At 53.6% G+C, this 11,281-nt stretch overlaps 7 protein-coding genes across 7 annotated transcripts; 3 read left to right on the top strand and 4 right to left on the bottom strand.

Annotated features, from left to right (window-relative positions):
• Positions 1-807: 807 nt before the first annotated feature.
• CDV56_103925 (SRPBCC family protein) lies at positions 808-1,414 on the bottom strand (the record flags this gene model as incomplete). The annotated part of the gene is made up of 2 exons (XM_026757544.1): positions 808-1,077; positions 1,136-1,414. 2 exons carry the CDS (start codon positions 1,412-1,414, stop codon positions 808-810), a joined length of 549 nt encoding a protein of 182 aa, XP_026610451.1.
• A 422-nt stretch (positions 1,415-1,836) lies between these two features.
• gliT (thioredoxin reductase gliT) lies at positions 1,837-2,920 on the bottom strand (the record flags this gene model as incomplete). The annotated part of the gene is made up of 2 exons (XM_026757381.1): positions 1,837-2,094; positions 2,171-2,920. The coding sequence occupies 2 exons, from the start codon at positions 2,918-2,920 to the stop codon at positions 1,837-1,839; spliced, it is 1,008 nt and encodes a 335-aa protein (XP_026610450.1).
• A 345-nt stretch (positions 2,921-3,265) lies between these two features.
• Positions 3,266-4,878, top strand: gliF (cytochrome P450 monooxygenase gliF; the record flags this gene model as incomplete). The annotated part of the gene is made up of 3 exons (XM_026757187.1): positions 3,266-3,457; positions 3,513-4,410; positions 4,457-4,878. 3 exons carry the CDS (start codon positions 3,266-3,268, stop codon positions 4,876-4,878), a joined length of 1,512 nt encoding a protein of 503 aa, XP_026610449.1.
• A 413-nt stretch (positions 4,879-5,291) lies between these two features.
• gliN (N-methyltransferase gliN) lies at positions 5,292-6,266 on the top strand (the record flags this gene model as incomplete). The annotated part of the gene is made up of 3 exons (XM_026757044.1): positions 5,292-5,466; positions 5,522-6,070; positions 6,142-6,266. 3 exons carry the CDS (start codon positions 5,292-5,294, stop codon positions 6,264-6,266), a joined length of 849 nt encoding a protein of 282 aa, XP_026610448.1.
• A 410-nt stretch (positions 6,267-6,676) lies between these two features.
• gliA (MFS-type gliotoxin efflux transporter gliA) lies at positions 6,677-8,305 on the bottom strand (the record flags this gene model as incomplete). Its single annotated transcript, XM_026756813.1, has 1 exon — positions 6,677-8,305. One exon carries the CDS (start codon positions 8,303-8,305, stop codon positions 6,677-6,679), a length of 1,629 nt encoding a protein of 542 aa, XP_026610447.1.
• A 640-nt stretch (positions 8,306-8,945) lies between these two features.
• On the bottom strand, positions 8,946-9,841 carry gliK (gamma-glutamyl cyclotransferase gliK; the record flags this gene model as incomplete). The annotated part of the gene is made up of 2 exons (XM_026756646.1): positions 8,946-9,293; positions 9,368-9,841. 2 exons carry the CDS (start codon positions 9,839-9,841, stop codon positions 8,946-8,948), a joined length of 822 nt encoding a protein of 273 aa, XP_026610446.1.
• A 226-nt stretch (positions 9,842-10,067) lies between these two features.
• gliG (glutathione S-transferase gliG) lies at positions 10,068-10,906 on the top strand (the record flags this gene model as incomplete). The annotated part of the gene is made up of 3 exons (XM_026756511.1): positions 10,068-10,125; positions 10,179-10,557; positions 10,621-10,906. 3 exons carry the CDS (start codon positions 10,068-10,070, stop codon positions 10,904-10,906), a joined length of 723 nt encoding a protein of 240 aa, XP_026610445.1.
• Between the last annotated feature and the right edge of the window lie 375 nt (positions 10,907-11,281).

Here is an 11,281-nt window from a genome sequence, read left to right as displayed (position 1 = left end):
TGGACGTGGTTTATATTCATTGGTGAGAAGCATGTAGGAGAAGTCACGTTACTGCACACTTGCAGGGCCAACCAGGGAGGGCGCTAAGCGAGATCACATGACAGAGGAAGTCCTGTTATATATGTTTCTTATCTAGATATGCTAGGTTCCTTAGTATACCTTTCTAATTAGCTTAAAGTAGCTAAGGAAGATATGTATCTACTAGACTATACTAATAATAATAAACCCTAGATAAGGGCATCCAGTGGCTAAGCTAGGGGGTACTATGATAGTTAACTATTATTACCTACCTACCTATAAGCTACTAACCTACCTATAAACTACCTTTTAACCTATTATCCTCTTTTAAATCTATTATTATTTTTTAAACTATTCTGCTATATTCACTACTACCTCCTTTAGTAGTTTGACTTGTTTATATAGAGGCTCTGTATCTCTATATCTATCTATATTCCTGTACATACTTCTTCATACTTTTCCCTACACTTAGTATTCTTGAAATACAGCACCATATGTTTGATATGCTTGGCTTGAATGTCATAATTTCCAACAAATCAAGAGTGGACTCCTGGCCTGGCTGTTAAAATGTCAAACCTAGCCTTGCTGCATGAGTTGCTTGTTCTTGTTGCTAAAGAGCTAGCTGCTAGAGGTCTAAATACCCTTATAGAGTTATTCCCTCCTTTACTACTCTTTTAATAACGACCTTGACTTTTAGAACACAGAACGGAGGATCCCCGTTGGCAGTTTAGTGGGATGGCCTACCAAAGAGCAGCTGATTAATATCAATTGTTTCCTGCCTTATCCCTCTTAGCAAGCCTGAGACCAGACGGCCAGTTGCCCATTCTGCTTCCGTTCCCGAATCTGTTCCACTGTCGATGTGCAGGCCTTGCGCGCCAGCTCGGGGTATTCCGCCTGAATGCGTTCGGCCTCGGGACTGCCGGCCTCTATCCCGCTCAACTTCAACTCGTAGATCACGGTGAAGCTGATATCCGTCGATTCGGGGGTGACCGTTGCCGTGTCGTTGTAGGATAGTAGAAAGGTAGTCTTTGCCCCCGTCTCTTTGGTTTTTGCTTCCACCTGAACCAGTTCAGCATTGCAAACAGGGCTAAATAACCTTTTGGAAGGAGACTCTCACCAGTAAACGGTCTGCAATCCACACATCTTGATACATGATCTCCCCGTCGCTTTTGTGAACCGCCCCGTTTGCCATGGTCAGTTTCCGCTCGAGGGCGTGGCCGTTGCGCGAGAGCACCTCGCACTTGGATACGTAGGGCGCATATTCCTGAGGAGTATCTGCAACCCGGGCGATGCCGATCCAGAGATCCTTTGCGGTGAGCTTTGGCTCACATGACGGCGGGTTGGCCGGGGTAGTAAAGGAGATGTTGTATTCGAAGAGGGGGCTGGAGTCTGCCATGTTGATAGTTGCTGTCATTGCACGCGAGGGCCTTGAATTTGCATTCTGTTGGATATTATATATACACGGAGATTCCGTCCGAGTATGTCCCAGTTTCGGTCGCCGATTTTTGTACCGCCGACGTGATATGAAGCTATCCACGGCGGATTCTCTTCGGTTTCTGATTCCAAGTCGGCTTGCGTATGATTCTCATAAATGCAACATCGAGGTCAGAAGGACTCGACAGACCGGGACCAGACTTTCTCCGACTGTTTCTTTGCGTCTTTTTATTCTCATCTAATTTTGTTACGAATCCTCTTTGCAGACAGATAGCTCATCCTAGTCCGAGCTACTGCAGAAACCAAGATTTACATACAGATCATACAAAGGACGCGGCTTCACGAGGCTAGGAAGCATATGTACAACTCTCCTATAACATACTCCTACAGTTCCCGGTCGAGACGAAAATCCGCCACTGGTTGAGCCTGCAGCTGAGCCACCAGACCTCCGGCGGCCAGGGATCCCATAGCCACCGCCGGGGTGACGGCCTTTAACGGAGTGGCGCAATCACCCACTGCAAATACTCCCGGCACACTGGTCTCGTGGAAGGGAGGCGTGGTCTGGATGTCGCCTCCTTCTGTCATGTTCAAGGCGAGTTGCTTGGCAAACGGTCCGTTCACCTCTGTTTGGGGGTTGTACACCTGCAGCGCGTGGAGAAAAGTTCGTTAGCAGGAGATCTTTTGCTCATTACACATTATGTCTGGGTAAAACGCTTACCAGGAAGCCTTCTGTTTTCGACTCGTCAGTCTCGCCAAAATGAACAATGACGGTCGTGGCGACATCGCCCTTTTCGAATCGCGCGATGGGTCGTGCGTCGAATTTAAGCCACGAGGTGGCGTTAGAGGATGCCTCTGCGGCCTGTTGGATCTCGTTCGCCAGCTGCTCATTGCCGTTGGTGTAGACAGTGACAGACTTGGAGAGCTGCCGGGCCATCCGAGCCAGATGCAGGGCGCGCGGAGGGTTCGCGATGGGGCCCAGGGCGAGGACACCGGCGGTCTCCTGGCCCCGTTCTTCGTAGCCGTCGCAGAAGAGACAGTGGTAGATGCCGTTCGCCCAGCACTCCGAGTATCCCTCGATGTCCAGGGGAATGTCTCGAACGCCGGTCGCCAGCACGACCTTGCGACCATACCAGCGTTGGCCTTCGGCGTCCCGCGCCTCGAACAGCTGCTGGGCCTCGATCTGCTTGATCGTCTCGATGGTGCTGTTCTGGAACTGAATGGTCGAGTAGCGGTTGGTCAAGTCGGCGCGACCTGCGGCGCGCAGCTCCGCTGGGTTTCTGTGGTCCCATCCGAGGACATTGTGCATATGCTGCGTCTTTGCATTGCGATACACGCCAGAGTCGAAGACGACCGCCGTGTGCAGTTGACGAGCCAGTCCGGTCGCGGTCGAAAGACCAGACGGACCTGCGCCAATGATGAGCACGTCGAAGAGGAGCGCTCCGTTGGACAGCAGCTTGCCGATGGACATTATGATGGTTCAATGTGTAGTAGGTTATGAAAGAGGCCACCCGGAGAAAAGAAAGAAAAGAAAGAAAGGAAAAGAGCCTCCTTTTACTCGACGCTGGGTTTGCCTGTCTATTTATACCCTCCAGATCAGCTCGGGGACTTTTTCTCGGAAACCGAAAATGTTTCCGCGGCATGGGGTGATGGGGCCAATCATCAGATGATCGAGGCATAAGACGATGTTGCCCCATATTCGAAAGATTCAAGTGGAATTACATATGAGGCCAGCCATGGACAAGCTAATCTGAGAAATGAAACCTCGCTCGAAGCATAGAGAACTTGTGGTCAGTGGTAACATTCGCACGCGGCCATGGACGAGCCGGTCTACCTCCCCCAGTCCCTGCGAACTGCAGTCGCGGTCTCGTTTGGAGTTGGTCTGCTATACTGGGTATATCGCCTGTTTTTGCAAAAGACAAAGAGTCTGAAGGCGCTGGACTTGCCGGTCCTGCAAAGTGTTGGTGATCAAGACATTGTGAAAACGCTGGAGGATGGCCATGCCAAGGTATTCCCAGTCTCCCCTCTTTCTCTCTTTCGATGGAATGCTCACAGGCACCAAGTATCCAGACACTCCGTTCGCACTGGGGGTGCCAGGGCAACAAGTAGTTGTTCTCCCAGTCTCTGAAATCGACACCGTCAAGGCGCTGCCGGAGAACCAGCTGTCCATCAAGAAGCACCATTACAACCAGTTCCTCGGCGAATACTCGTACATGGGCACCAAGGCCGACGAATTTGACGATGCGATGAGATATCTCCTGGTACGCAACACTCCGGCCGTGTTGGCCTCCTTTACAGCCGAGATCGACTACGCCATGTCGACCGTGCTCCAGCTCGCGCCCAACACGTGGACCCGACTGAAGCCGCGGTCGATCATGCCCAAGGTTGCCACGATCCTGTCCGGCCGCGCCTTTGTCGGGCTGCCGCTCAGTCGAGAACCAGACTGGATCGAGTCCAACGTCAACTACACTCAGGACGTCTCTCGCGCCTGGATGGTCTTGCGCTTCTACCCGCACTGGATCCGACCGCTGGTGGCGCCGTTTCTGCGCGAGGTCAAGGCCCTAGAGCAGTCCAAGGCACTCATCGGGCGCAAGATCGAAAAGCTCCTTCGCGACCAGGAACGGCAGAATCCGTCGTCCACAAAGGAGAAGATCCCTGGCGGCGATATGATCGACTGGTTCAAGTCGCGGTACCAGGGGAAACCGGCCACGGCCAAGCAGCTCACGCGCGATCAACTGCTGGCCACCTTTGCCTCAATTTACAACTTGTCCAATGCTCTGACATATGTCATATTCGACCTGGCCGCGTATCCGGCCGTCGCGGACGAGTTACGCGAGGAACTCGACCAGGTCCTGGGCCCCAACGCTGGGAGCGAGAGCATTGATAAGATCTCCATCACGCGATTGATCAAGCTGGACAGCTTTGTGCGTGAGTCACAACGTATGAGTCCGACCTCTTTAGGTAAGTTCAAGTCCCTCTTCTATCTCTGCGCATCTAACGCATATAGTCAACATCCCCCGAATTGTCACCGATCCGAATGGGCTCCGACTGAAAACCGGCCATGTGATCCCCCCCGGATACCTTGTGATGGTGCGCGCGCAGCCCATCAACCAGAACGCCAGTCTGTATCCCAATCCGGAGCGTTTCGATGCCTTTCGCTTCGCTCGTCTGCGCCAGCAGGGAGCGGCCCACGAGAACCGCTGGCAGCACACCTCCACGGGGGCCGACAACATAAATTTTGGCCATGGGATCTGGGCGTGTCCGGGCCGGTTCTTTGCCAGCGCCGAGATCAAGGTGGTCGTGGCCTATGTGATTCGTCACTACGATCTACGCCTGGTCGAGGGATGTCCTCGTCCGACTCCCAGGTATGGTGGATTGGCCATCTTTCCTGACGCCGAGGCCGAGGTCGAGTTTCGGCCGAGATTGTAGATTGGGAGAGATCTGTTTGTGTCGTGGTTGAGGGTTACTTGGCTTGCGTTAAAATTGAGGTTGCAGTAGTATCGAATAGTATGACAATGAGAACCAAATCTGTCCGGACAGTATACCTTTAAAGCAACGTCTATTGCTTCGATATATCAGATGGTCCCAGTCTACAGCTTCATGCTGCCGAGATGAGACCCCGGAGTGCTACTACGCCAATCGTAAGATCGAATGCATTCAATAAATGACATATACAAAGCCGTGACTTTCTGCGGCCATTAAAGATTCTCCATTTCGGTCTCCGAAACGACTCAGATACTCGACAATGAATGACAAGACGGATCCGTGGTCTATATATATTGGGTCGAGTCATCTACGACGTGCCCAACAACTCGTCGCTGTCCTTCATCGAACTGCCCATCATGACTGTACTCCCCGACTCTAAAAATGGCTACCTCCTCAACTACGAGGATCAGGAGCAGAGACGAATGCACCTGCAGCATGATCTGATCAAATCCTACATGGGCCAACTGATCTTGGCTCCGCTGCCTGTCGAGAAACCCCATCTCCGAGTATTGGACAGCGGGACCTTCAACGGTAGGTCTAATGCATTGCCTCTATATTGTACCGCCTCTAATACTTGTTTTGTTAGGCCTGTGGTTGAAAGACGCCTCGACCCTGCTGAAAAACCCCACCTTGGTCGGCACCGATGTCTCCCCAACAGCCTTCCCTGCCGACCGACCGGCCAATACGGAGTTCCACGTCCAGTCCATCTCCGACCCATGGCCAGCCGAATGGCGAGATTCGTTCGATCTGGTCCACCAGAAACTGGTGATTGCGTGCGTCCCACCCGAAGAGGGCCGCCAGGCGCTCTACCGGCTCGTCGAGCTCGCCAAGCCGCAGTCCGGCTGGGTGCAATTCACCGAGGGCAGCCTGGAGCATCTCACGCCGGAGCAGCGCCAGCGATACCCTGTTCTGGCCCGCTTCCAGACCCTGGTGGCGGATATGCTGCCGAATTTCGGCTGGAATCCGCGTCCGGGGAAGCTTGTGCGCCAGTGGCTCGAGGAGTACGGACTGGAGGAAGTGCAGGAGAAGGTCATGGAGATTCCCATCGGAGCGGGCAACTCGAACCCCAAGCTGGGAGAGATGGCCAAGCAGAATATGCTCGAGGTGGTGGCCAACTTCCGGCAGGCCGCGACGCGTAAGTTCAGTCCTTTGCCTTTGCCTTTGCACTGGTTATACAGTAGAACATGAGATTAACGAGTGTTGTAGGTCTTCCAGAAGGCTCGGCCATTCGTGCCGAGGACTTTGATCCGATTCTCAAGGACATCAAGGTCGAATTCGAGACGATTGGTGGTATTCTCCGATTCAACACGGTCTGGGGTCGTCGGCCATAGATGGAGGACGGCTTGCACGGGTTGTGAAGTAAATTATTAGGATAGTATTATAGTGCTATGAGGGATCTGATATAAGACATTGTTCCAGCACTTGTAACAGTTGACGTTTCCTTAAGGTGGTCCTAGGTTGCATTCTTGTTGTGATACTCTGGAGGATGAAAAGGCACATGCCTTATTTTGTCAAATTACAAGAGGCACTCATTCGGGATGAATTCAAATTAAATACTATCCATTGCTAGAACAAGCCTCAGAAGATGATACATCTGCTGAAACTGAAACCTGGATTAATGAATGATACAGAAAGAAAGTACGCATCAACCTGGGATACAAACGATATTTTGATAAAGACAACTAATCAGCCTTTAAAGACGCAAAGCAAGGAAGCAGACGTGTCGACACGAAGATACGTCTCAAGGCTCGGCAGTGGCCGACTTCTCCTTGCTTTTCACGCTCTTCCAACCCGAACCGAAAGACAGCAGAGTGGCAATGCCGGCCAAGACAATCGACACAATAAAACAGTCCTGCAGACCGGCCACATACGCTTCGAGAATGACCTGTAGCTCGTGGCCGCTAAACGTGGTTTGCAGCTCGGTTGCACCCGTCGACGTGATGAGGGCGGCACTGACGTTGGGCAGGTGGTGCTGCACCTCCTGGACCAGCTTGTTGGTGAAGGCGGCCTGACCGGCCTGCACGAAGATGGCACCGCCCATGCACTGGAAGAAGAGGATGATGGCCGAGATGGTGGAGATATCCTCGACGGCGACGACGGCCTGACTGGCCATCATGGGCACTTGGATGGCGCAGCCAACCCCGATGCCGGCCATGGCCTGGTATCCGATCCACGCGCCGGGGCCGGAGTTGAGATCGAGGGTGTAGAGCAAGCCGCTGGCGACGGTGGTGAGGACGCCGCCGAGAGTCAACAGTGGCATGTAATAGCCGATGATGCCGAGCGCGGCGCCGGAGAGAGTGGCGAAGAGACCATCGCCCAGGACCAGCGGCAGGGTGCGCACGCCCGAATCCGAGGCGGACGCATGCTTGACGGACTGGAAGTACGTTGGCAGGTAGTACAACAACAAGTAGAACGAACCCGAGAAGAAAAAGGTGTAGAGACAGGAAAAGAGAATGGTCTGGCCCTTGAGCAAGCGCGGCGGGATCATGGCCTTCTCCTGTAGCCAGAGTTCGTTCGCGGTGAAGGCGATGAGCAGCAGGCCAAACCCGACCAGAGTGCCCACGACGTCGGCGCTTTTCCAGGCTTTGGCCGATCCTCCCCACTGCAGGGCCAGCAAGAAGCAGAGGATGGCGCCGAGCAGCAGGACAATCCCAGACCCGTCCATCTGCAGCAGGATCTCCTTGAGCGGGACGTTTTGCGCGCGGGCCTGCGGCGGCGCCTTGAAGAAGAGCACGATCAGGCCGGCAGCGACGCCGCCAATGGGCAGATTGATCCAGAAACACCATCGCCAGGTGGTGTTTTCCGTAAAGGCGCCGCCGATGAGGGGCCCGGCGACTGCAGCAACGGCAAAGCTGGCCCCGATGGCGCCCGTCATGGCCGCGCGGCGCTTCGGGTGGACGGAAAAGGCGAGGATGGTATAGGAGCCCGAGGAGATGCCCGCGGCCCCGATGCCTGCAATGGCTCGGCCGACGATCAGGGTGACGGAGTTCTGGGCGACGGCGCAAATCAACGATCCGACCTCGAAGAGCAGGACGGCCGCCACAAAGCTCAGCTTCAGGGGGAAATAGCGGTAGATCTTGCCCCAGGTGCCTTGGAAGGAGGCGAGCGTCAGAAAGAAGGCGGATCCATACCACCCGATATCCGCCACCGTGTGGAACTCGTCGGTGATTCTGGGAATCGCGGTCGAGACAATGGTGGTGTCGAGCGAGATGAGGAAGATGGCGGCCACCAGGCCGGCCATGATGACGGTGAGGGCAAAGCCGGACGGATACTGCATCTCCTCTGCCGGGGCTGGGTCATGGCCCATGATTGACCCGTTGGGAGAGCTATCCAGCTCTGGCTTGGGCTCTTCGCTGGAAGGATTAGACATGGTGATGTAAAAGAGATACAGCAAAAAGGTAGAGATTGTTCAATTGACGATAGACATCAGTGCGAGCAGTTGGTGGAAGCTGAGTCTATATCTAAAGAGTCACCGGAGACATGGAGACTTTTATCTTGCACATCTTAGCTAAGAAGCGCTTCTAGACTCGCAGCACTTGTCAGCAGGTGGCCTGCTTCACTAGACGGCTAGGCTTGTTGGGCTTGGTTCTCATTTCCAATTCAGACCTGGCTGGCCGATGCAGGTCTCTGCTGAAGGAATCTGCTCATCTTGCTCTGTTTGCAGCATGATCCCTTCTGATTCGGCGTGGCATCAAAGGAAGTCTCCGTTAAGTCTCCGACATATCAACTAAGCCCTAAGGGACGGCCCGTCGTCAGCCAATCCGCGCTCAACTTTAATTCTCCTTTTCCATAAGCCTATTTCCAGGGGCTGATGAAGCGTAGAATATACGGGGTTCTACGGAGTATCCGTACTCTGTAAGGAAATGTAAGGAAATGTCATCGTGTCGATCATTCTGCTGTGGTAGAGGAACGTTCGGCTCGTTACCAGCTGGATTACAGCCAGGGAATAAGTGTCAATGATTACCCCCAGAAAGCGCAAAAGATTAGATATAATATTCCAAGTATCTAGCTTAATCAACTTTACCAGCCCCTCCACGTGTAGTCTCTTCAAAATGTAATTTCCGGCCATCGCCTCGCCCCCAGATCCTCGCGTGGATGTTGTCGTGATATGACCACATCAGCCCATACAAGGTCAGAATAATCCAACCGAGCCACTGCGGACAATGTCCGTCGCTGTCGGTGCGCACCTTGATGAGTCGAACCAACAGACGAAGCGGCGGGCGCCAAAACAGCAGAAAAAGAAGAGCTCCCACCCGCGTGTGGTAGGAGGTCGGCGGATCGTACGAGGGTAAGGAATCAATATAGGCGCTGTACGCCGTGAGCTGCTTATTCTGTTTGCATCCCGTGGAGATGAGGCCCTGATCACGACGCGAGCACCGGCTCAGATGAGTATACCGGACTGTGGTTCTCTTTCTTGGACAGGAAGGCTCACCAGGTAGCGCGCACTGGGTGCACCGTTGGGTCGCCAGGGATACTTTGCTTGCAAGGTTCGAGCGATCAAGACACTGCTTGGGTCCGGTTTGCCGTCATCGTCTAGGACAGAGGCATGTACCTCGACCTCATCGTAGGCCACTCCGCCACCTTCGCTGATGACCAGCTGCCGGTAGTCCTTGGGCTTCAAAAGATACGCGAGACCCTGGACAGCAGGGATGTCGCGACGAGCGGGTGAATCGCCCAGTCGTAGCGTCGTTTGCTTGTCCGGTGCAAAAGGGGCGACGCTGGCATACGAAGGCTCAACATAAGGGGTGCCGAAGATGTCGAACGTCAGGTAGTGCGAGGGGACAACGACCGCCTTGATATCCAGCGCCTTGATGCCACGATTCTCCAGCACAGACAGGCGTACGTTGGAGCCGTAGGCAAAGTACCAGATTACCCCGTGAGGGTCTTGCAACGTCGCTTTTCCCATGTTTGCACGTTGCATGTCAGTAAGCAGGGCGACCAGGGAGGATTATCTCTCTATCCATTTTGCCTGCGAAATCTCCCATCTCAACGCACCGACGGCGTCCGAAAATTCGGATGGCGGGTGGGATGGTCTAGAAGAGGCGAGTTGCCTGCAGATATAGGATCTATGCCCTTGCTAAACTCGGATCACAACCTACGTTCTGTTCTCTGATCGTTCTATGACCGTAAAGATGACCGAACGACCGTCAGATCTTGTGGTGAACCGGCTGGTGCTTTTTGTGGTGAAAGGTGAGTCGCGTCGAACGCATCTCAAGCCGCGCACTCATGGACTGCGACTGCAGGCACCGCCACCTCCACGCACAACACCGTCAAACCGTTGATCTTGCTCGAGGAGCTCGGAGTGCCCCATGACATCTACGTCGTCGAAAAGGTGTCTGCGCCCTGGTTCAGCGAGATCAATCCTCACAAGATGGTGCCCGCCATCGAGGACCGCTCGCCCGACGGCCAGGGCTCCGTACGCGCCTGGGAGTCGACCTCGACCCTGATGTATATTGCCGATGCGTACGACAAGGACGGAACCTTTGGCGGACGCAATGTGCAAGAGAGGGCTGAAATCAATAACTGGTTGACCCTACACACGGCGGCTCTGGGCCCCACGGCCAAGTACTGGCTGTATTTTCATGCGCTGCACCCGGAAAAGCTGCCCAAAACCATTGAAAAGTAGCGCTCCTCTTTGTCCTCTTTGCATCTCAATGATATATTCTAATATGGTACTTTCGACAGGCTGCGCACCAACATTACGGTACAATATGATATTCTGGAACGTCGCCTCAATCAACCCGGCCAGCAATACTTGGCTCTGACTGACCGACCGACCATTGCGGATATTGCCACCTTGCCCTTTGCCATGAAATCCACGGCGGAACTGTTTGGTCTGGAGTTTGACCGATGGCCAAAGCTGCAGGAATGGTCGGTTCGCATGAGTGAGCGCGACGCCGTCAAACGGGCATGGCAGCGAGTCGCCGGCTTTGGCCATGGCGAGAAGGAGTATGGACTTTTAGAGTCGTGATTCTTACTATCCAAGATTTTCATTCTGCTCTCATAGACAAGTCAATACAGTTATTCCTTCGAACTTTGCATTCCCTTGCTATAAATGCTCGTATTAAGTAGTAGAGATTGCTAGCCACCCGATGCCTGGGTTGACCTGTCCACCTCGACTATCCCTGTATTTCCGTGCCCATGGATATATACCAGTCTGCAAGTGCGCATCTACTCAACTGTCCAACCAGGTTGTTCGCCGAACAAGACGATTACTATAGTTCGGCGACCGAAAAAGAGTGCATGTCCGGCAATAGTCGAGTCTGTTCGATACGACCCTGATGAGGTATATGTATCTGGGCTCGCAATCAACAAGTGTTCGGTACTCGACATTAAGCACAGTTTT

This window comes from Aspergillus thermomutatus (genome assembly GCF_002237265.1).
Source record: "Aspergillus thermomutatus strain HMR AF 39 chromosome Unknown NODE_314, whole genome shotgun sequence".
Taxonomy (NCBI): Eukaryota; Fungi; Ascomycota; class Eurotiomycetes; order Eurotiales; family Aspergillaceae; genus Aspergillus; species Aspergillus thermomutatus.
Note: the sequence above shows the minus strand (reverse complement) of the source record. Positions and strands in the feature narration are given on the sequence as shown.